Below are 23,059 nucleotides of genomic sequence, written 5' to 3' on the forward strand. Positions count from 1 at the left end.
ACATTACTAGCAAATGTCTCACTTATGTGTTGCTTTAGAGCAGGGATGTCCAACCTTTTGGTTTCCCTGGGCCGCATTGGCCGAAAAAAATGTTTCTGGGGACGCGCAAACGCTGCAGCAAGACAGAGGAGGGAGCCGCCAAGACAATAAACACCCGGGGACAGCAGAGAAAAACACTGCATTGCCCTCTATGGGGCCGCACAAAATACTTCACAGGGCCGCAGGTTGGACACCCCTGCTTTAGAGGGCAAACAATGCCAAAGAGGTATTGAATGATTAGAACAGAAAAGAGTGTTAAAAGGAAAAGGAGGAGCATATAATTTCCTTTGGTATAAGAAACATACATCTATTTCAGCTGTAACAGTAACATTTGTTAATTAGCATGTAAAACACAATTATAAATATGAGTTCATATTTGCACAAAATTCAGGGTGGAAGCCACAAATATGGAACTCGGTCTGCACTGAAGTACTCAATCTGAGTAAACACTGAAGCTGAACAATAGGGCCTCTCTTACTATAAAATCACCAAACATTACTGTCTTTTTGGGGACTTTTCAATATATATCATTAGCTTCAATAAATATATCAATATACAAACATACAAAAAAACTAATACCACAATAACTTAATCCATTTATTATCGTACATCAAACCTCATTATATTGTATAAAATACATAATACCCCACCATACATTCAATACCCAAACGGAGCCCACCAGTTCATTCACCCCAATTAAAATTTCTTATTAAAGTTCATAGCATTGTTCATAAATTAGCAGCAACTGTCTCTCCTTCTAGATGTGTCTCATCAAGCTTTTTAACTTTCTTTCAGATTCCTTGTTGTTCCGTAATATTGTAAATCCATATGGCAGTTAAGGATTTACATTATTACGGAACAACACGGAATCTGAAAGAAAGTTAAAAAGCTTGACAACGAGACACATCTAGAAGGAGAGACAGTTGCTGCTAATTTATGAACAATGCTATGCACTTTAATAAGAAATTTTAATTGGAGTGAATGAACTGGTGGGCTCCGTTTGGGTATTGAATATATGGTGGGATATTATGTATTTTATACAATATAATGAGGTTTGATGTACGATAATAAATGGATTACATTATTGTGGTATTAGCTTTTTTGTATGTTTGTATATTACTATAAAATCACAGACATTCTGCACTGCCTATGTCTGAAAAGCAATAGCAATAAAAGTGGCTCATAGCTTGTGCTGTCCTGCAGCCCAGTACTTTCCTACACTCTATTATTGTTTTGCACACTCATATTTGCAAAAAAATAAACCAACATGTTACACACATTAACACTGATAAGCCTCCACAGCACAGAGGTACAAGAGCCTGTGAAAAAACTCACATTTATAGCAACACTGTATTGTTGTCACTGTTCAGCCAAAGAGGTTTGTAATTCTTTCCCTGCTTTTAAAGTAAAAGTCAGAGCACTTCAAATAAGTACTAGAAGAAAAGCCCTGCAATTCTTTACTACTTGCAGTGCTATATAGCAACTTCATAAAATAAGAAAAACAGCAGCATGTCCGAGTCATTTTCAAGGAAAAATAGACTTAAAGCTGGGGTTCTCAACCCCATCCTCAGACAGATCCTGCCAGACTTTCAGGATATCCACAATGAATATATATGTATACAGATTTCTCTCAGGCATATTCATTATGGGCATCCTAAAAATTTGACTGGCTAGGGCACACATATCAAATACAAGGCCTGGGGGCCGAATCCAGCCCGCCTGGCCATTTTATGTGGCCCACGGTGACTGTGCTGCATCTAAGTGCCTGACTATGCAGCCCCAGTGGCGCTCCAAGCGCCTGAATGCATTGCCCCGCTCCCAGCAGCGTTCCAAGTTCCTCACCACGCTGCCTCAGTACCCATTTGCAGGCAGGACCCAGTTCCAGTGTAAAAGCTAGGTTGGAGCAGAGCGCTCCACACAAGTGCCTGACCGCGCCACAGGTGTCTAAGGGTAAGGAAGGATCTACAGTATACTTCTACTAAGACTAACCCCCTCTTTTACAAAACTGCAATAGCAGTTTCTACTGCAGGGAGCCGCGCTGAATGGCCCACGCTGCTCCCGACACTCATAGGAACTCAATGAGCGTCGGGAGCAGCACGGGCCATTTAGCGCAGCTCCCCGCACTAGAAACTACTATCACAGTTTCGTATAAGGAGGCCTAAGTATCTTAATAAAAAATTTGGCCCTCGACTTAGCCTGTTTTAGATTTTGGACCCTTGTGTGATTGTGTTTGACACCCCTGGACTAGGGTATATCCGGAGGACATCTGATCTAAAATTCTTGATCCTAAATACCATCGCATCAACTTTTCCATTCTTCATATAGCTATTTGTCATGTCTTACTGGATAAGAGAACGGGCCCTGGCTCTCGGTATTCATACCAGAATGAAAAAGGAACAAGCAAAAGCTAGGCTGCCCCTTCCAAAACCAAAGAGAACTTCAAAAACAGAGAACAGATCTGAAATAACTCAATTTCAATCTGCTCCTGCTATGATTTTAACAAACCACAATAAAACTTTATTTTTAAAAAATGGCAACAAATCCTAGGAAAGTATAACCGATTTGGCTGAACAAAGACCAATTGGTCCAACCCTATTTAAATTAACTAGCATTCAAGTTTGGTGTAATGTATTTGTTTATATTATATGTCTCAGCTTGGTTTTTTTCCCCCCCCAAATAATTTACAAATTTTCTTTAAAAAATATTTTCAAGGAAGAAAAGATAGCCAGTAGTTACACAGTCAATTCATTTAGCTGAAGTTTGTTTTCCGTAAATGCCTATTGGGAATTTCTAAGGCGCTAACCTGAAGAGGCCAAGAGCCACCAACAATTCCAGCTTGGATTGCCACTCCTATCACCACAGCTAAGTCTGGATCCACAGAAGTGTTTGGGTCTTTCCCAAAAAACTCCCTGATTACCTGACGAATTCGTGGGATTCGCGTGGAGCCTCCCACCAACACAATTTCATCTACCTCTGTCCTCTCTAAAAGCCCTTCTTTCAATACTCTCTGTATGGGAAGGAGAATCTTCTGAAAAAGGTCCTCATTCAATGTCTCAAAAAGTTTCCGTGGAATTTCCACTTCAAAGATGAATTTGTTTAAATTGTCATTCTGTAAGGCTTTTTCTTGCAGAACAGTACCCTTTTCTTCTGTTTGCAGATATTCCTTACCCTGTTGGGAATGTAAATGGCCATCCACCCTTTCTACTTCTTCTAATAGGACACTTTCACTACCATCCTTTATTTTTGAAGCTGTGTTAAAATTGTTTGGCAGGGTCAGAGGCACCTGAAGCCAGGAGGAGTTGTTGACGGTTAAGTTCAACTTGACAGCTTCTACAGCCTGTCTGAGGCGGTGGACTTCTTCTTTAAGGGAGGGCATGAAACCATATGTCCTATGAATCACATCGTACAAATACTGCAGCAATCGCTGATTAAAATCTTGCCCTCCAAGTTTGTTGTTACCTGCAATAGATATAAGAAAAAGTCATATAACAAAACCATGATGTTCTGAGTGTGAAAGAGAGAGTACACAGAAATATATAGTAGAAATTGTGCAATTCTAGCTCTTAGAATTGAAGATGTCAGCAAGAACAGAAGGAATGTTACCAAGAGTATATTTCCTCTTATAATGTATATTAAATGCTGCTAGTTATTTGGTCATCAGGAAGCTTGGGAAATTTGCAAAATGAAGCAGATACTGCCTGGTTTGCATTACATAGTAATAATGTTCAAACTACAGAAATATACTATGGGGTTAATATGTCTGACTGAGCTAGCCATATTTTTGTTGCTTAAGCTAAACCAATTTTCAGTTAATTCTTGTCAACTAGAATTTCATCAGAAAATCAACCTACATTTACGCTGGGTTTTACTAAATGACACTAGAGGTTTTTAGTACAGGCCAGCGAAGTAAATGCTCTGAAGCTCACAGGAGTGTGCTGCCTAGTGCTCACAGGAGTAGCTGCCTAGTAGTTAGGGCTGCAGCCTCAGGACCCTGAGGTTGCAGGTTCAAGGCCAGCGCTGCTCCTTGTGTCCCTGGGCAAATCACTTAACATTCCATTGCCCCCTGGTTCATTAGATCAGTGATTCCCAACCCTGTCCTGGAGGAACACCAGGCCAATTGGGTTTTCAGGCTAGCCCTAATGAATATGCATGAGAGAGATTTGCATATGATGGAAGTGATAGGCATGCAAATTTGCTTCATGCATATTCATTAGGGCTAGCCTGAAAACCCAATTGGCCTGGTGTTCCTCCAGTTTAGGGTTGGGAACCACTGCATTAGATTGTGAGCCTACCGGGACAGATAGGGAGAATATATAAGTACCTGAATTTAAACCACTTAAGGCCATAAGCGGTGTATAAATACTAAATATAAATAAAATTTATCTTGCCGGCCCGAACTAAGAACCTTTAGTGTCATTTAATAAAAGGAGCCCTTAGTTAGCCAGCTATATCTAGAGTGTTAAGACTGTACTAAAACCAAAACTTTAGTCAGCTGGCTAAGTCCTCTTACTTGTCAACAGTCCCTTTATATTTATTGCAGTCTTGATGGACCACCTTTCTGAGGCACAACCAAAGCAGTTTACATTATAAAAATAAATTGATCCCCCCCTCCTGCCCACCCACTAGAATAAAAAAATGTAATGGCTCAATATTAACCCATAAAAAGTTAGTGATCCCAACTCCCAAACTTCCCCATCCTCTTCACTTCATTTCATAAACATATTTCCCTTGTCATTCCAACCCCAATCTCCTTCCCTGTTAGAATGCCCAAAGCCTACCTCGACTTCCACAGAAGCTTCCTTGACTAAGTTAAGAGGAGGCCAGACATTTACCTACTCAGCTTTGTATCTAGCATTGCCTTTGATAGCTACCTTATACCCACCACCACCTCACCCCAGGCCCAGTCAGAATTTGGTCAACTTATGAGGCTAAATTTAGCCATTCAGCCTGATACATTTCCAAAGTCCTTACTCAGCCAGGTAGATCCATTTGAAAGTGATCTCATATTGATTAAACTGCATAATTGCTTTATAGTTTTATAAATGCTAGTTGTGCAGTTTAAACACACTGTTTTCTGTTAACCAACACTTCACTTATTTTAGCAGCAGAAGGTACCACTTAGAGCAGCAGTCTGAGAACCAAGAAAGCCAGGGTTCAAGTCTCACTGCTGATCCTCATAGTAACATAGTAGATGACGGCAGATAAAGACCTGAATGATCTATCAAGTCTGCCCAACCTGATTCAATTTAAATTTTTTCTTCTTAGCTATTTCTGGGCAAGAATCCAAAGCTCTACCCGGTACTGTGCTTGGGTTCCAACTGTCAAAATCTCCATTAAAACCTACTCCAGCCCATCTAAACCCTCCCAGCCATTGAAGCCCTCTCCAGCCCATCCTCCCCCAAACGGCCATATACAGACACAGACCGTGCAAGTTTGCCCAGTACAGGCCTTAGTTAAATATTTAATTTTATTTTCTGATTCTAGATCCTCTGTGTTCATCCCACGCTTCTTTGAACTCAGTCACAGTTTTACTCTCCACCACCTTTCTCAGGAGCGCATTCCAGGCATCCACCACCCTCTCCGTAAAGTAGAATTTCCTAACATTGCTCTTGAATCTACCACCCCTCAACCTCAAATTATGGTCCTCTGGTTTTACCATTTTCCTTTCTCTGGAAAAGATTTTGTTCTACGTTAATACCCTTCAAGTATTTGAACGTCTGAATCATATCTCCCCCGTCCCTCCTTTCCTCTAGGGTATACATATTCAGAGCTTCCAGTTTCTCCTCATACATCTTCTGGCGCAAGCCTCCTATCATTTTCGTTGCCCTCCTCATGATCTTAATCCTTCCTTGCATACGTTAAATTATCAACTACTTTACACACCTGGGGTCATTTTGACCCCATTGCTTATAAAGCACTGAAAGTTGCTTCAGCTTAATAATTTAGCAAATTCTCACTGTCATGGAACTCAAGTGAAATATTTATAAAATTTATATTTAGGCCTATAGCACAACCGGTGATGTTTCAGTAATGTTTCTTCTCTTATTCAGTACACTCACTGTACAAATGTTGTAAAAAAAATAGCTATTGTCAGCAGTGTTTCTTTTACAGCAAAACCTAACAAAATATTTTCACACGTTTTCAACTTCTCTTTCTCATTTGTTGGGCATTACTTTGGAGATACATTACGACGTTTCAGTGCTGTATTCCACTGCTGAAAATGTTGCCTTCATAAACCTATGGGGTTGATTTGACCTCAGGTGTGTATAATCAGTATGCTCACGTTAAACTAGGTTAACACAAAAAAAATTTCAAAAGCTGTATTTATCACAGACAACAGGAAATGCATTGTCTGTTACTATTGAAAAGGTACCTGGAATTTGAAATCAAATTACAATTTATAAGTAAGCAACTAAACTAAGAAGTCAGACTGGGGTCAAAATGACCCCAGGTGTGTACAGAAGGGTTAAGAAAGTCCTTAACCCTTCATTTTCTCAAGTACAAACTTAAACCGTAAGCCCTCTAGGGACAGGGATATATTTACTGTACCTAAAAATAAAATGGCTTGTGCTACCATTGAACAGAGTTGAGCCATGTCCAAAAATAAACAAAAAACTTTTTTTTTTTTTTTTTCAAATAAGGCACTTCACAAACTATAATTAATCAACTATTAGGTCAAAGCATTGGGGAAAAAAAAGTCATGAAAATCGTCCATATCATTTGAATGCAAAAGTTAAAGAATAGACCACCTTTGGCAGAAAGGAGGGAACTTGTCGCAGCACGAACCGCTCTCGAGAGAACTCCAGGAAAGGTGGCCTTTTTTGAAGCGCTCATAATGAAAGCGCCAAAAACCCACTCACAACAACACCATACAAAAACAGCAGCCTCAGGCCTCTTTTTTTTTTTCAATACAAAGTTCCTTTTATTTTTTTGTGCCTTTTATTTTTGCCTTTTTTATTTCTTCTCACAGTCAACCAGCTGTATCAAGAAAAAGCAGACCCCCACAGGCACTCTAAATATCAGTGTCAGTATCGGTGGCAAGGTATACAGTTGAGGCTCCTCTATATTCAGAAAAAAAAACCTAGGGAAATGGGGGGAGGGACTCATCCCTTCCAAGTGTGACACCCCTGAGGGGACAAAGGGACAAGAAAGATTCACTAACCAGATCCAACAGGTCTTAAACCTCAGCAGACTGCACACAGACCACTCCACCTGCTGGAGACTGAGAAAAGGCTGATTGTAAAAGGGACTGCACAGCTCAATTGTACTGATGCCAAAAGTCAGTGTCTCAGTCTCCACTTGCTGGCAGAGGAGTATAAACCCATACATTTCTGTGCCAGTCTGGAGGGATGATAAAGAATATTGACATTAGCTTTTTAACCCTGTAGCTGTAATAAACATTTTCTCATTTTAAATTAAGTTGTAAAGATGCCAACAACTTCTTTAGGAGATATCTTATAGAGTGGCCTAAAATAAGAGAGCCTAAGAGAGACTCTATTTTGCCCCAAAAAATGCTAACTGCCTCACAGCAGTTTATGGAGAAATTCAGCATCTATTTGCTGCTGAATTATAATAAAAGTGAAGAAGAATGTTTTTATATATATTTATTTTCAGCTCTATGTTCAAGGTTTGAAGAAATTAAACTCACTGACAAGAAAACATAGCACTATTCATCCTTACCAGCCATAGCTCGTGTCAGAAACATTCCTCCTTGTTTATTCAATAAAGACACGTCCAAGGTTCCTCCACCCAAATCCACTACCAAGACATTAGAAACATCTACTTTGTGCAGTCCATAAGCCATGGCTGCTGCGGTAGGTTCATTAATTATTCTCAGGATCTTGAGACCTAGAAGATATCAGTATTTAGTTGTAATCTAGCAGGAAAATTACTTTAAATTAAATATTTACATAGGAGGAAAGATAATTTTCAGCAGATCTGCAAACCAACTTTCAAAAGGGAACTCCTGTAGAATTTTCCTTTGAAAATCCATTGGCAGGCTGGTGGAGTGTATTTAACTTACATATTTTGCAAGTGCCAAGTATGTGTATTAAAACAGTAAAAAGCAAGTCCTGGGATTTTAAAACGAAATCCCAGTCCATGATTTTTTTCAGGCCTGCTTCTACTGATGCTTCCTTGCCCGGAGAAGGGTTCAGGGCAATTTTGAAAAGGGGATTTTTCTGGTGGTCCAATGGGGTGAGTCGGGGCAGGAGCGATCTTCTTGCGCTCCTACCTGCGTACTCTGTACAGGCAAGAACGTAAGGGGATCGCTCCTGCCCAACTCACCCCGCTGGACCACCAGTGATTAAGGTAGGCCCAATGAGAGTCCTATGCTGCTTCTCCAAGGGAGGGAGGGGGACCCATGGTGATTCTACAGAAAGGAGGGAGGGGCGTGCGTTTTGATTCTACAGCAGGGAGGGAAGGAGGGGCAGGGGGGCACGCATTGATTCCACAGCAGGGAGGGAGGGGCACTCAGTGATTCTACAGCTGGCTAGCAGGTGGGGCAGGACCCGACCCCTCACCTTGGGAGAGGGAGGGATTGCTCCCATCCTGGCTTGGCTCACCACACCACTGGACCACCAGGATTTAAGGTTGACCCAAATATAAACTGAGAACCCCCCCCCCCCATTTTTTGGCCCCAAAATCTTGATTTATATTTGAATTTATATGGTAGCTCTGTGGGCACTGGTGTTGAATATCACTGATGCACACACAACTCTCAGCTCCTCTTCAACTCTACCCTGATACTACTGGGAGAGTGGAATGAAAGTGGGAGCAGATATTCAGCAACACTGTATGGTTAAGTGCTGCTGAATATCAGCTCTGAGCAAACTAGTGAAATTTAATTAGGCAAGAAATCTTTCTATCCAGTTACATTGCTTTGAATAATTGACCTCACAATGTGTGCAATATGGGTGGGTGCAATTTAAAAAAATATATATTTGCCCCAGGTACATTAGATAGATTGTAAGCCCACCGGGACAGACAGGGAAAATGCTTGAAATACCTGTATGTAAACCGCTTTGAGTGTGTTGTAAAACTACAAAAAGGCGGTATATAAGTTCCAAACCCTTTCCCAATTCAATAGACCTGGGTAATGATTTTACTATCCAGCCATGCATGTCAGAATTCTCTAGGTGTTTTCTATAAATCTATAACTCAAAAAACAAATCTGTTGGAGAAATGATTGTAAAAATGTATGTAGCAATATTACCTGCTCATTTCCTATTACTACTTCTCTAATTTTCTATCCTCCTGCTTACCAAGCAAGTGTTATATATTTTGCAACACTCAAACCCAGATATCTGCTATTAGGATTGTGAAGAGCAGACAAGACTGTGTCCTATACTCATATGACGTATGAAGGAGATGGAACTGATGAAAGACTAAAAAGGTTAGGGCTCTTCAGCTTGGAAAAGAGACGGCTGAGGGGACATATGATGGAAGCCTATAAAATCCTGAGTGGAGTAGAACGGGTACAAGTGGATCGATATTTCACTCCGTCAAAAATTACAAAGACCAGGGGACATATGATGGAAGTCTATAAAATCCTGAGTGGAGTAGAACGGGTACAAGTGGATCGATATTTCACTCCGTCAAAAATTACAAAGACCAGGGGACATATGATGGAAGTCTATAAAATCCTGAGTGGAGTAGAACGGGTACAAGTGGATCGATATTTCACTCCGTCAAAAATTACAAAGACCAGGGGACATATGATGGAAATCTATAAAATCCTGAGTGGAGTAGAACGGGTACAAGTGGATCGATATTTCACTCCGTCAAAAATTACAAAGACCAGGGGACATATGATGGAAGTCTATAAAATCCTGAGTGGAGTAGAACGGGTACAAGTGGATCGATATTTCACTCCGTCAAAAATTACAAAGACCAGGGGACATATGATGGAAGTCTATAAAATCCTGAGTGGAGTAGAACGGGTACAAGTGGATCGATATTTCACTCCGTCAAAAATTACAAAGACCAGGGGACATATGATGGAAGTCTATAAAATCCTGAGTGGAGTAGAACGGGTACAAGTGGATCGATATTTCACTCCGTCAAAAATTACAAAGACCAGGGGACATATGATGGAAGTCTATAAAATCCTGAGTGGAGTAGAACGGGTACAAGTGGATCGATTTTTCACTCCTTCAAAAATTACAAAGACCAAGGGGCCAATGATGAAGTTACAGGGAAATACTTTTAAAATCAAAGAGGAGGAAATATTTATTCACTCAGACAATAGTTAAGCTCTGGAACGTAGCTAGTTTTAAGAAAGGTTTGGACAATTTCCTGGAGGAAAAGGCCATATTCTGTTATTGAGAAAGACATGGGGGAAGCCACTGTTTGCCTGGATCGGTAGCATGGAATGTTGCTACTCTCTGGGCTTTTCCCAGGTACTAGTGACCTGGATTTGCCAGCATGAGGACATGCTACTGGGCTTGATGGACCACTGGTCTGACCCAGTAAGGCTATTCTTATGTTCTTAACCTGACCAAGTGTCCAATATTATGTTAATTAATATTTTGAATTATAGAAGTCTATCATCTGCTGAAATTGATCATAACACCTCAGTCTTTTTGAACTCCCAGGGCCAGGAATACCAATATGATAAAAAGGCATTCAGTAACACAGCATACAAAAAAAACAAACAAAAAAAACCCCAAAACAAAAAGTTAACTGGAATTAAATTGTTTCTTTCAGAGTACCACTCTTTAGATTCAGACAAAGGGGTTGAAAATTATTCCATGAAGCATATCTTGCATGCTTTTTCTGCTACAGCACACCCTGCAGTCATGCCCCTATCCCTGCTGGGTTGGCTCTTAGTGATTTTGATCTATATTTCATTTTCTCTATTGTAAATTTTACTGTGAATCGTAGTAACTGAATTCTATACCTTAATCATCGCTCATGTGAAAAAATTAGGACAACTCATGAAATATTCAGCTCTTTCTTAAGAAATGTCTACATATCGATGTCAAATCTTTTATTTATCTCTGGAAAAGAAAGTGATGTAATTGCAGGTAAACAACAAAACTTTTCCTTGATTTAGTCATGAAACAAAAAAATATTCACAAAAATGTATATTCTAACTGAGGAATAAATTAGGACACCCTACACCCTAATAGCTAGTGTTATCCCCTTTGGATGAAATAACTACAGTGAGTCACTTCTTGTAGCCATCTCCCAGTCTCTGACATCGGTCTGAGGAAAGTTTGGCCTACTCCTCAATGCAGAATTCTTTCAGCTGTGAAAAGTTTGAGGGGTTTCTTGCATGTACAGCCCATTTCAAGTCACCCCACAGCATCTCAATGGGATTAAGATCAGGACTTTGACTCGGCCGCTGCAGGACTCTTCATTTCTTAGTTTTCAGCCAGTCCTTGGTAGATTTACTAAACTAAACTAAACTAAACCTTGGGTTTATATACCGCCCCATCTCCACGAATTTACTGATATGTTTTGTGTCATTATCAAGTTGCAAGGTCCAGTTCCACTTCAGCTTTAATTTTCTTACAGTTAGTCTCGCATGTTTCTCAAGCACCCTTTGATACACGGTAGAATTCATGGTAGATTCTATGATGGTCAGCTGGCCAGGTCCTGCTGCAGCAAAGCATCCCCAAACCATGACACTTCCACTTCCATGCTTCACAGTTGGTATGAGGTTCTTTTCCTGGAATGCAGTATTTGGCGTTAGCCAAATAATGTCCTCTTTTCTGGTGTTCAAATAGTTCAATTTTAGACTCATCTGTCCATAGAACACTATTCCAGAATTTCTGGCGTTTGTCTACATTCTCTCTGGCAAACTTCAGTCTGGCCTTGATGTTTCTCTTAAAGAGCAAATGTTTCCTCCTTGCACACCTCCCATGCAAGTTAAATTTCTGCAGTCTCTTTCTGATTGTAGAGGCATGCACTTTCATATCAACAGTGACAAGAGCCTGCTGTAGGTCCCGTGATGACATTTTAGGGTTTTGAAGACTTCTTTTAGCATCTTATGGTCTGCTCCAGCGGTCAACTTGCTTGGATAGCCACACCTGGGCACATTGGCAGTTGTTTGGAAAGTCTTCCTCTTAAATATACTATTTTTTGGACCGTGGAATGGCTAATGTAAAATTCTTTCGAGATCTTTTTAAATCCCTTACCAGATTTATAAGCTGCCTCAGAAAGCTCTTTGATATCACCATGGTGTTCACTCTCACCACAGCAGTCAAGAGCACACCAAACAAAATGTCTAAGGTTTAAGTAGGGCAAAACTCCTTCAAAATGCTGAGTAACAATGTTCTAATCATGTGCACCTGATGTGATACACCTGTGTGATTTGAACCACTTTAAGTGGGAAGATATGTGGGGGTATCCTAATTTATTCCTCAGTTAGAATACATATTTTTATGGATATCTTTTGTTCCATGAGTAAATCAAGGAAAATCTTTGTTGTTTACCTGCAATTATATCACTTTCTTTTCCAGAGATAAATAAAAAAAAGATTTGACATCAATATGTAAACATTTCTTAAGAAAGAACTGAATATTTCATGGGGTGTCCTAATTTTTTCACATGACTGTATATGGCAACACCTAGAGACTGAACTGTAGAGTTTGCCACTGGTTGCTATGTGTATGGCTTCCTTGTGAGGGACATACATAGCAATATCTGTTACCTTACTACAGTGGTTTCCTTGGTTTAAATGTAAAATGCATTCTTTGAAATCTAAATCAGACCATTTCATTATATTATTCTTTCAAAACCAAGGCAATGTTTGGGAACCATTCCATTCAAGCTGCTCCTTACCTCTCCCCTCCAGGTAAGAGAGATACAGAGACAAAAGACAAACACACATATGCAGAGAAGTTGGAAAGAATTCCATGAGCCATGCTTTCTCCACCTGTATTTTAGTCAACATCCACATACCACTTGCAGAGATCTGTTTTATTATCCAGATCATTTCCATCTATCTCACTCAGTTGCTCCTCTGTATTTTCTATCCAGATCTTACCTGCAAGATTTGCTGCCTTAACAGTAAAGTATCTCTGTCTTTCATCAAACTCGGCTGGTACTGAAATGACCGCCCTGGACACTGGCAAGTCAAGATACTTCTCTGCCATCTTTTTTAATTTCAAGATTAGCTGGGAACCAATATACTCTGATGTAACAGTAAAGGTTTCGTTGGTTGACAAAGAAAACTCTGCAGTTCCATTGTTGTTTAAAACCTTTCAAAAAGTTATGGAAAGAAAAAGAAATATTTAATTTGCCTCAGGTACTATTTATTAGAAAAGATGTTTGATATAGAGAATGACACTAGGACAAATTTGTTCCCATCCCCATGGGATCTCCAGTCTCTTCCTAGCCCCGCAAAGTCTGCCTCTAGTGCATCCTTGCAATGTAGCTGTGTTAACTGGTTAGCGCATAGCAACGTAGCTGAAATAACTGGTTAGTGCAGAAATGCCTATTCTCCATCATCGCCTAACACGCTCCCTCAGAAAAAAATATTTTTTAGCATCTACACATTTTGCGATTACCACAGGATGCCTGAGTGTGTTCCATGGTACATCAATTTAAATTGCATTAAGCACATGTAGTCCACTTAGTAATGGTATCCCTATGATCTTAAGGATTCAAAAATAAAAATAAATAATCACCAGAAATTTACCTTAAACTGATACCTGCTACTTTCTCTTGCTAATTCTTCTGAAGTAAAGATTTTCCCAATGAATCTTTTAGCATCATATATTGTGTTCTGTGGATTAGAATCTGCCAGCTCCAGACTATCATACCCCACATGCACATCAGTGCCTGTGAATGAGACAATGCTTGGAATGCTGAGATGGCCGCTTTCATCACTTATGACCTTCACATCCCCTGTACCAGGATGGAACACTCCAACTGAACAATATGTGGTCCCAAGGTCTATTCCAATTATTTTAGGTGTAGGGAGAGGTAAATACTGTTGTGCTAAATATCCAGCTAAGAGAAGAGCAAGAACAGCAGAGCCTGAAACAAAGGTTTAAACATGTAAATGTTATTGATTTCTTTGACATATGTGTGGTTCAGCACTATTTAATATTTATTGACACAGACATACATCTATCCAAAGCAATATAGCATATCTATTTATGCACATAATTCCCACTACCATCTCTTATCACTATAAAACTTAATTTACAGGTGAATTTTCAGTGATAGCAGGGTATTTACTTTCAGATAACTGACTCAAATATTCCAAGTGGGAAGGGGGAAAATACCACCAATCCTCCCAAATCTAAAAATAACCTGACTTCGGGCAGGTCTACAGTGAATATTTATTACCTGCATTTCCACATTTCTAGAAACATAGAAACATGATGGCAGATAAAGGCCAAATGGCCTATCCAGTCTGCCTATCCGCAGTAACCCATCTTTCTTCCTTTCTCTAAAAGAGATCCCACGTGCCTATCTCATGCTTTCTTGAATTCAGACACAGTCTTGACACCTCTTCCATGAGACTGTTCCATGCATCTTCCACCCTTTCAGTAAAAAAGTATTTCCTTAGATTACTTCTGAGCCTATCGCCTCTTAACTTCATCCTATGCTTTCTCATTTAAGAGCTTCCTTTCACATGAAAGAGACTCGACTCATGCCATTATACAGATCCATGGTGAGACCGCACCTGGAGTACTGTGTCCAGGTTTGGAGGCCACATTACCAAAAGGATGTGAAGAGAATTGAGTCAGTTCAGAGAATGGCCACAAGGATGGTCTCAGGACTTAAAGATCTTTCATATGAAGATCGTCTGAGCAGTCTGCGCTTATACTTGCTCGAGGAGCGCAGAGAGAGGGGGGGACATGATAGAAACTTTCAAGTACATAACGGGCCACATCGAGGAGGAGGAAGAAATCTTCACTCTTACGGGTCCCACGGTGACAAGAGGATATCCGCTAAAACTTAGGGGAGGAAGATTTCATGGGGACACCAGGAAATACTTCTTTACCGAGAGGGTGATTGATAGATGGAATGGTTTTCCAAGTCAGGTAGTCGAGGCTAGTAGCACGCTCGACTTCAAGAGACGATGGGACAAACATGTGGGGTCGCTACAGAGGTATGCTAGAGGATAGTTTCTCGAGGGTGGAAGGGTTCATGATTGGGCAGACTTATTGGGCCGTCGGCCCTTTTCTGCCGTCATATTCTGTTTCTATATCTTCCCTCTCAGGCTATGACTAAATCACACTACACAGCTACAGCTTACTGTACAGTTTTTATCTCAGGTTTTTGTGCTTAAAGAAAGGACTCCTGAGTTATACTGGCCACTGTAAGAGGTTCCTATTCAGTCAACCCCTAATTCTGTAATCTTGGTGTCACCAGCCAGACTCTGAATTGATTGAATGGTTTCTTTAATAATGAATAGAGAATGACATAGTGGCTGTTACCCACGACTAGCCGAAGGTAACCCGCCAAAATGGTGGAAGAAAAAAAAGTGGTTGCCGCGAGTACAGGGACAAGGCTATTCACTATCCCGTGGAAAAGTGAATGGCCTTGTCTCCACAGTTAAGGTAGGGAACGCGCATGGTCACCTATCTTGCAATCCAGCAGCCACCTTCTTCCTTCCTAATGACCGCTGCCGTCCGGATATCTCCCTCCCTCACTTCCCCTCACCTTCATGGCGATTTTTTATTTTCTCTCAACAAGCAGCCGGAGCCTTGAAGTCACATGCAGCTGCCGGAAAGTTCTCCTCTGATGCAACCGGAAACAGGAAGTTGCATCAGAGGAGAAGTTTCCGGCAGCCGCACACAACTTCAAGGCTCTGGCTGCTTGTTGAGAGAAAATTAAAAATCGCCAGTGAAGGTAAGGGGAAGGAAGGGAAGGAGATGCTCCGACCACGGCAAGCAGGAGGGAGGGGGCTGCTGGACCACACGAAGGGTGCTGAAGAGAGGTGGAGAGGAACAGACGCTGAAGGGAAATGGGGAACAGAGAGTGGGGAGAAGACTCCCTAAACTGTACAGTTTCCTTGGGTTTTTTGCAGCTCAAATGCATGACCTTGCATTTCTTAGCATTAAATTTTAGCTGCCAAATTTCAGACCATTCCCAGGGTGTCTACTCTATTGTAGATTTTGGTACCATCCGTAAAGAGGCAAATCTTACCCGACAGCCCTTCAGCAATATCGCTTATAAAAATGATTTAAGAACTTAGGCCCTTCTTTTAGTAAGCCGCAGTAGAGGTTTCTACCATGCTCGGAGTGCTAAATGCTTCGACACTGCTCCAATACTTACAGGAATTCTATAAGCATCAGAGCATTTAGTACTCTAGGGTGTGGTAGAATCCTCTACTATGGCCTAGTTAAAGGGGGGGGGGGAAGAGTAGTTGATTTGCATATTCTGATTAACTCCAAGTTTTTTTAGCAACTACCCCTGTTTTAAATCCCAGCCCACAAGTTGACACTTGGTATTATTTAAACAAACATTTTTAAAAATAAGTAAAGAAAAATAACTCAGTATCTTCAATTTATGTATAAACAGATACACCACCAGTTGCTGAGGCCTTAGTTAGGACTCTAATTATCAGTTTGCTTAATTAACATGGAATTAACAAAATGTGTGAATTTATGCTATAAATTTTCAAGTGCTTTCCAACAAGCAAAGGGTGTCATAACAGTAATTTTTTTTTCTCTCTAATGCTTTCACACCTCCTTTTTCAAAATCATATTGCTGAAAACGACAGCTTTTCAGAAATACTCTCAGTTCTTTCCCCAGTATAGGCCACTCAGCGATGTGGCAAAAGGGTAGTGTGGTGAAGAAAATTTCAAGCCCAGATTTTATCTGCTACTCCTATGTAATATTAGGATTTTCTTTTTCTAGATTCTCTACCATCCAAACAAAATTTGATAATGGATTTTGCAGGGCAGTCTTATCATTTAAAATATAAATTTCAAATACTCAGCATTAGAGAATGACACGGGGAAAAAAAATCTGTCTCCGTCACTGGACCACCGTCCCCTTCACCACCCTGTCCCTGCCGACCCTTTCACCGCTCCGTCTCCGAACCCGCCGTCCCCGCAGCATCCACCCTTCCCTCTCGCCACCGCATCGCCTTCAGCAGCCCAATAATCTCCCTCTCTCCCCCTTACCTTCACAACATAAAGAAACTTAAGGGAGGGAAGGCGTGCGGTCACCGATCGTGCGCACGCGTGGCTCCTTCCCTCCCTCCCCCTTACCTTTGCGGCGCTTTAGAAAAGAAACTGATGCCGGAGAAGCCTGCCTGTGCCACCCTGCAGTCGCGTGTGTGTGGGTGGAAGCTTCTCCTCTGGCAATTGTTATTTTATAAACACAAATAAAACAGAGCAAGGTTCAACAAAACCCATCTCCCCTCCCTTTCACAAATATCCGCTTCACTATTGTGAAAACTGAACAAACCAAATTACTACAGAATGCTACATAGAAAACTCAAGCTAACAGAATATTTTAGTCACACATGGCAAGAATAATGTTAGGAGAGTGCAACTAGGGCAACTGCCCCCTGGTCAGAGAGAGAGCCCTAAGCCAGCTGGAAGCTAAAGAAGCACAGCCTGGACTTTGCGGTCCCCAGTTATGTCTAATACCAGCTCTAGAAGGATATATATTTCAAATCTGAAATATTCTAATCGCAAAATATAAAATATTTTTTTTTTTTCTTTTTGTTGTCTGGTAATTTTATTCTTCAAATCACATTGGTCTCAGGCTTTGGTTTTAGGTTCCTTCTGTCTTCATCGTAGCATGGCTGGCTCCTTAAGGTAACATAGGCATAAGAGCAGCTGGGGAGAAGATGCCGAATCTGACACGGACACTATTTTTTTTACCACAAGAGTAAGACTTTTCACCGTTCCCACGGGGCGGTAAAAGGTCTTGTCCCCATTCCCGCGGGGCAGTGAAAGGTCTTGTCCCCATTCCTGCACTAAACCAGTTGGAAATGTCTCCATTCCTGCGGATTTACTGCGGTGACCCGTGGTTTACTGCAGTAAACGGTCCCCATGTCATTCTCTACTCAGCATGTCAAAACTTGAAGTGTCAAAATAAATAAATAAATAAAGCACACATACAATTCTCACAACGTATAATAAAAAGGTATCAATAATAACAGGATCAAATTGTGTCCCCATTATAAAAACAAATGATGAAGGCTCAAGGGTACTTATTTAATGATTTACTATGAAAATATTTAGAGCATCATAATTAGTGGCCTTGCTGTGTTTCACACTCTTTGCCATCCTTCTCAGTCTGATGGGACTGAGACTCATAATGCTAGTCTACAGGGCAACAAAGAAATAGGATACACTTCTCTTTAGTTTCAAGATGTTAACACATCAGCAAAAGATGGAAAACTACCAGCCCTAAGGCCTCCCACACAATTATCTTTTCCTGAACAAAAACATGAAAATCGTTTTGTCTAACTTAAAGACAACGTTTTGTCACTCACAACCACAATATTTAATCAGCTTCACCATTAGACAACCGAAACCCAAATCTCATTTTTAAGCTCAGTTTGCACGCAGATATTACCGTAATGTACCCAGAACAAGTGCCTGCCATCCAAAATTATTATTCATTCACCCACCCCTCCCATGCACCCTCAATACTAGGACAACATTTCTATTGACTTCTACAGTCGCAAGAAACATCCTCCAATAAAGACCCAGATATCTGTAATATTTAAAAAAATCAAAACTAGCCAATAGGTGTTACAAATAAACAGGCCTAAGTGGACCTTGCCGGACTACCACAAAACCGATTTCTTTTTAACTATGTAATTCATCAAGTCGCTAGGACTCGAATACGAGACGATGGCACCCTGTCCCCGAGGCTGTGCTGATAGTCTCTGTCCCCCCCCCCCCTTCCACCTGTATTCCACAGTTCTGAGTCTATTTCTACTACTATTAACTGTTTCTATATTTCTCTCTGATCTTCTACTCTCCCTTCCATCCGAAGCCGTTTCCCGGTCTCTCGAGCACACTCCCCCTCTATGACATTCTTTACAACCTTCCTCCGTCTCTGTCGTGCACACTCCGTAGCCTCGAGACGTCTCCAACCGTCCCTGCGCTACTCACCTAACATTGTCATCTCGCCGGCCATCTCACTGCTTCGTGCGGGTGGCAGAAGCCCGTGCGTCCAGAGGCGCCCGGGTTGAGCACGGGGATGAGAGCCGGGAGTCGCTTCCGGTCTTCACTGCTGACTGTACGTTCCCGGTATCTGGGGGTGCACGCGCGCGCCGACGCAGGAAAACGTCAGCGCCTAGCCTGTGAGTTGTACACACACACTCACTCACCTTAAGCTGGGTTTGGGCCTAGGCCGCTGGGCAACCCGGGAGTTGTAGTTTCCTACTCTGAAAGACCCGGATTGACTTTGGTACCAGGTGATTTGTTTGGTTTGCTGTGAAACAAAGTGCAGCAGGTCATATTGCATTTACCATTTACCTCACTAACGTACTCAGTCCTCTCTGCCTGGTAATTATGCTTTCTGCACTCTGAAAATGTATAAATATACTTTCTTTATAACCTGTAAATGCAATCCTGGTTTCTCAGCTAATTATATAATTCCATCCATAGGTATTGGAATGGGGAGACCACAGGGGTTACCAGACGTCCGTATTTCCCCGGACATGTCCTCCTTTTCGAGGACATGTCCAGGGGTCCGGATGGCTTTTCAAAACCAGCCACTTTGTCCAGGTTTTGAAAAGTTCCCTTGAAATCCCATCAGGCAGGAGGGAAGGTAGCGGGGAGTGGGATGGGGCAAGGCGGGATTGGGGGCAGGACTGGGGTGTAATGGGACAGGGATGGGTGGCACTAGGTGGGCCTGGGGGCGAGTCTAGGGGTCTGGATTAAGTAAAATCTGGTAACCAGTGGCATACCAAGGGGGGGGGATGGTCCACCCCGGGTACACGCCCCAAGGGGGTGCACAGCCAGCCACCCTCCCTATTCTGCTGCTGCTGCTGCTTTCCTTAACCAGCAGCAGCGGCAGTAAACTTTAAACAAGGGTTTCCGCGGCCCAGCTTGTGCTCCCTCCAGTGGTTGTTTAGCTTCTGGCTGGCTCCCCTGCAGAAGTGGTTTTTCTGCTCAAAGCCATGGGTGTCAGCTCCTCGCGCGATTCACAGCTGCGTCAGGAGTGCTCCCTCTGATGTCACGACGTCAGAGAGAAGGCTTCCAACACTGCCATGGATTACGTGAGGTGTCACCCGCAGCTTTGAATAGAAAACCGGCTGCGGGAAGGAAAAGGCTAGAAATGCTGTTGCTGCACAGGGCGGGGAAGAGAAATGTTGCTGCTGCACAGGGAAAAGGGGGGGGAGGAGATAAATGCTGCACAGGCAAGGAGGGAAGAGAAATGCTGCAGCTGCACAGGGAAGATGAGAGTATGGGCAGCAGATGGAAGGGGTAGAGAGAGAGGGCAGAACCTGGGTGGAAAGGGCAAGGTAGGGCAGATGTTGCATGGAAGAGAGAGAGGACAAACGCTGTATAGAAAGAAGCGAGCAAAGAGAAGATGATTAAAGCAAAAACGACAAAAGGTAGAAAGATTTTTTGTTTCTTTACTTAGAACCAAGTAGTATTGTAACTGTATTGATAAAAGTTTATAAATAGGAAATGCAAATAAGGCAATTTTTTTGGACTAAACCCCTTTCCTCAGGTCAGGACAGGATACCATAACAGCAGTAAACTGTACTGTTCTGAAGAAAGATTTGGCTTCTGAAAGTTAATAGAAAAATGGATTAGTCCAATAAAATGGTATTTTCTTATTTTTCATTATTTTTTTATTTCTTTTTGTTAATTTGTAAAATAGTGATTATTATGTATCAGTTTTTTCAAATTTACATCTACTGTCTTTATATTTTGCACAGTATTAGGGGACATGTGTCTTTGTTTCTGTGGTGTTGTGGTGTTGCCTTGTATGCAGAGTTTGGTTTCTTGGCGGTTCAGTTTAACTTTTGTCTACATATTTCTATTTTTAGTTTGTGATTATTCCATATTGGGCGAGGGTGTATCTTTGTTCTGTGTGTATGAGAAGGACATGGTTTTCTGTTGTCATTGATTGTACAGGATCTGACTTGTTTAGCTCATTTAGTTTTACAATGTATGTGTTGGTATTCTAGTGCTCACTGCAGTGTTTATGATGCTGCCTTTTCCTAGGTACTCTCTTATTGTGCGATATGTGGATTGTTACTAAAAATCATATTTTTCATATAGATGAGGGGGGATGTCAAAAAATGATGGGCCCCGGGTGTCACATATGCTAGGTACTAGCTACTACAACTCAGATGTATTGAAAACCAATGTATGTCAGAACAACACTTTCAAATGGGAGACTGATGTGGTCATAAGATGTTATAATAATATAAATTTCTGCAGGAACAAATGGGAAACCAGTATTAGCTTCTAATTGCTCAAAAAGAAGGAAAAAACCTCAGAAAAAGGCCTCCCCACCACCACAATGGTGGATATACAAGTGGTTAGGCGATAACCTCATAGGCAAAACCTTCATTCAAAAGTGAGCAATTTAAGGTAAAAAACTGTGCTTCACATATATAATAGATAGAGGAAAATCCACTTATCTGAGGCTGATCGGCACACCAACGAAGGCCAGCGTTTCACCGACAGGCTACATCAGGGTGTGACCCGACCGATCAGTCTGCAGAACAAAGAAGAAAAACAAAGGAACTTAGCAGTTTCTCAAATGAGTTTACTTCTTTATTTAACAAAACTGTAACGTACCTTGTAAAGAGCGAATGTAAACGCTTCACAAAAAGTCCAAAAAATGGCTCCCAGGGTTAAATCAGAAATTGGAATGGAGTGCTTTCTATTAATCATCACGTAGTATCATTATTTTCTATTCACATTTTTTTCTCAGCAATTACGTCATTGTTTACTCACTTCCGGTGGTGACGTGTCCCACCGCGAAGATTTAAAATTTGAAATTCCGAAGCCGCTCCCTGGGAGCCATTTTTTGGACTTTTTGTGAAGCGTTTACATTCGCTCTTTACAAGGTACGTTACAGTTTTGTTAAATAAAGAAGTAAACTCATTTGAGAAACTGCTAAGTTCCTTTGTTTTTCTTCTTTGTTCTGCAGACTGATCGGTCGGGTCACACCCTGATGTAGCCTGTCGGTGAAACGCTGGCCTTCGTTGGTGTGCCGATCAGCCTCAGATAAGTGGATTTTCCTCTATCTATTATATATGTGAAGCACAGTTTTTTACCTTAAATTGCTCACTTTTGAATGAAGGTTTTGCCTATGAGGTTATCGCCTAACCACTTGTATATCCACCATTGTGGTGGTGGGGAGGCCTTTTTCTGAGGTTTTTTCCTTCTTTTTGAGCAATTAGAAGCTAATACTGGTTTCCCATTTGTTCCTGCAGAAATTTATATTATTATAACATCTTATGACCACATCAGTCTCCCATTTGAAAATGTTGTTCTGACATATGCTAGGTATGCCACTGCCCTACACAGGGGCAATGATATCTCTAAAAATTGGCAATCAAAAGTATGGCACTCCCGACTCTCCCACCTATTACCTCCCCGCCACTGTAATTTAAAATCTTTGAGCAGCTGGTGATGCAACAAAGCAAGCCTCCCACTGTCTGCCTGACCTGGAAGTGCTCTTTCTGCAGCATCCTGCCTACACGGGAAGAGGAAGTGCTGCAGAAAGAACACTTCCAGGGTAGGCCAATAGCGGGAGACTTGCTTCGTTGTGCCATCAGCTGCATGAAGATTTTAAATTACAGCGTTGGGGTGGTGGTAGGTGGGGGAGTCGGGAACTGGGGAGAGGTCATTCCACAGGATCCAACTGATAGAGGGGGGGCTGGGGTTGAGAAGGAAGGACAGGTGCTGCATGGTCTGTGAGGAGGGGAGGGGAAAGGAAGGGGGTTGAGAAAGCAAGAAGGATAGATATTGCATGGACTGGGAGGGGTTTGCGAATGCAGAAAAGGACAGATGCTGCATGGGCTGGGGGTTAAGGAAGGTGGGAAAGGACAGAAGCTGCATGGGCTGGGAAGGACAGAGGCTGCACTGGCTGGGGGTTACGAAGGAAGGGA

The 23,059-nt window shown here is 41.6% G+C and overlaps 1 protein-coding gene across 1 annotated transcript; it reads right to left on the reverse strand.

The window, feature by feature from the left end:
* Nucleotides 1-2,533: 2,533 nt before the first annotated feature.
* HSPA13 (heat shock protein family A (Hsp70) member 13) lies at nucleotides 2,534-19,336 on the reverse strand. Its single transcript, XM_033940134.1, has 5 exons — nucleotides 19,089-19,336; nucleotides 13,688-14,028; nucleotides 13,034-13,247; nucleotides 7,720-7,887; nucleotides 2,534-3,498 (listed from the first exon to the last, which is right to left on the reverse strand). The coding sequence occupies exons 1-5, from the start codon at nucleotides 19,111-19,113 to the stop codon at nucleotides 2,789-2,791; spliced, it is 1,458 nt and encodes a 485-aa protein (XP_033796025.1). The 5' UTR covers nucleotides 19,114-19,336; the 3' UTR covers nucleotides 2,534-2,788.
* Between the last annotated feature and the right edge of the window lie 3,723 nt (nucleotides 19,337-23,059).

This window comes from Geotrypetes seraphini, chromosome 4 (genome assembly GCF_902459505.1).
Source record: "Geotrypetes seraphini chromosome 4, aGeoSer1.1, whole genome shotgun sequence".
Classification (NCBI taxonomy): Eukaryota; Metazoa; Chordata; class Amphibia; order Gymnophiona; family Dermophiidae; genus Geotrypetes; species Geotrypetes seraphini.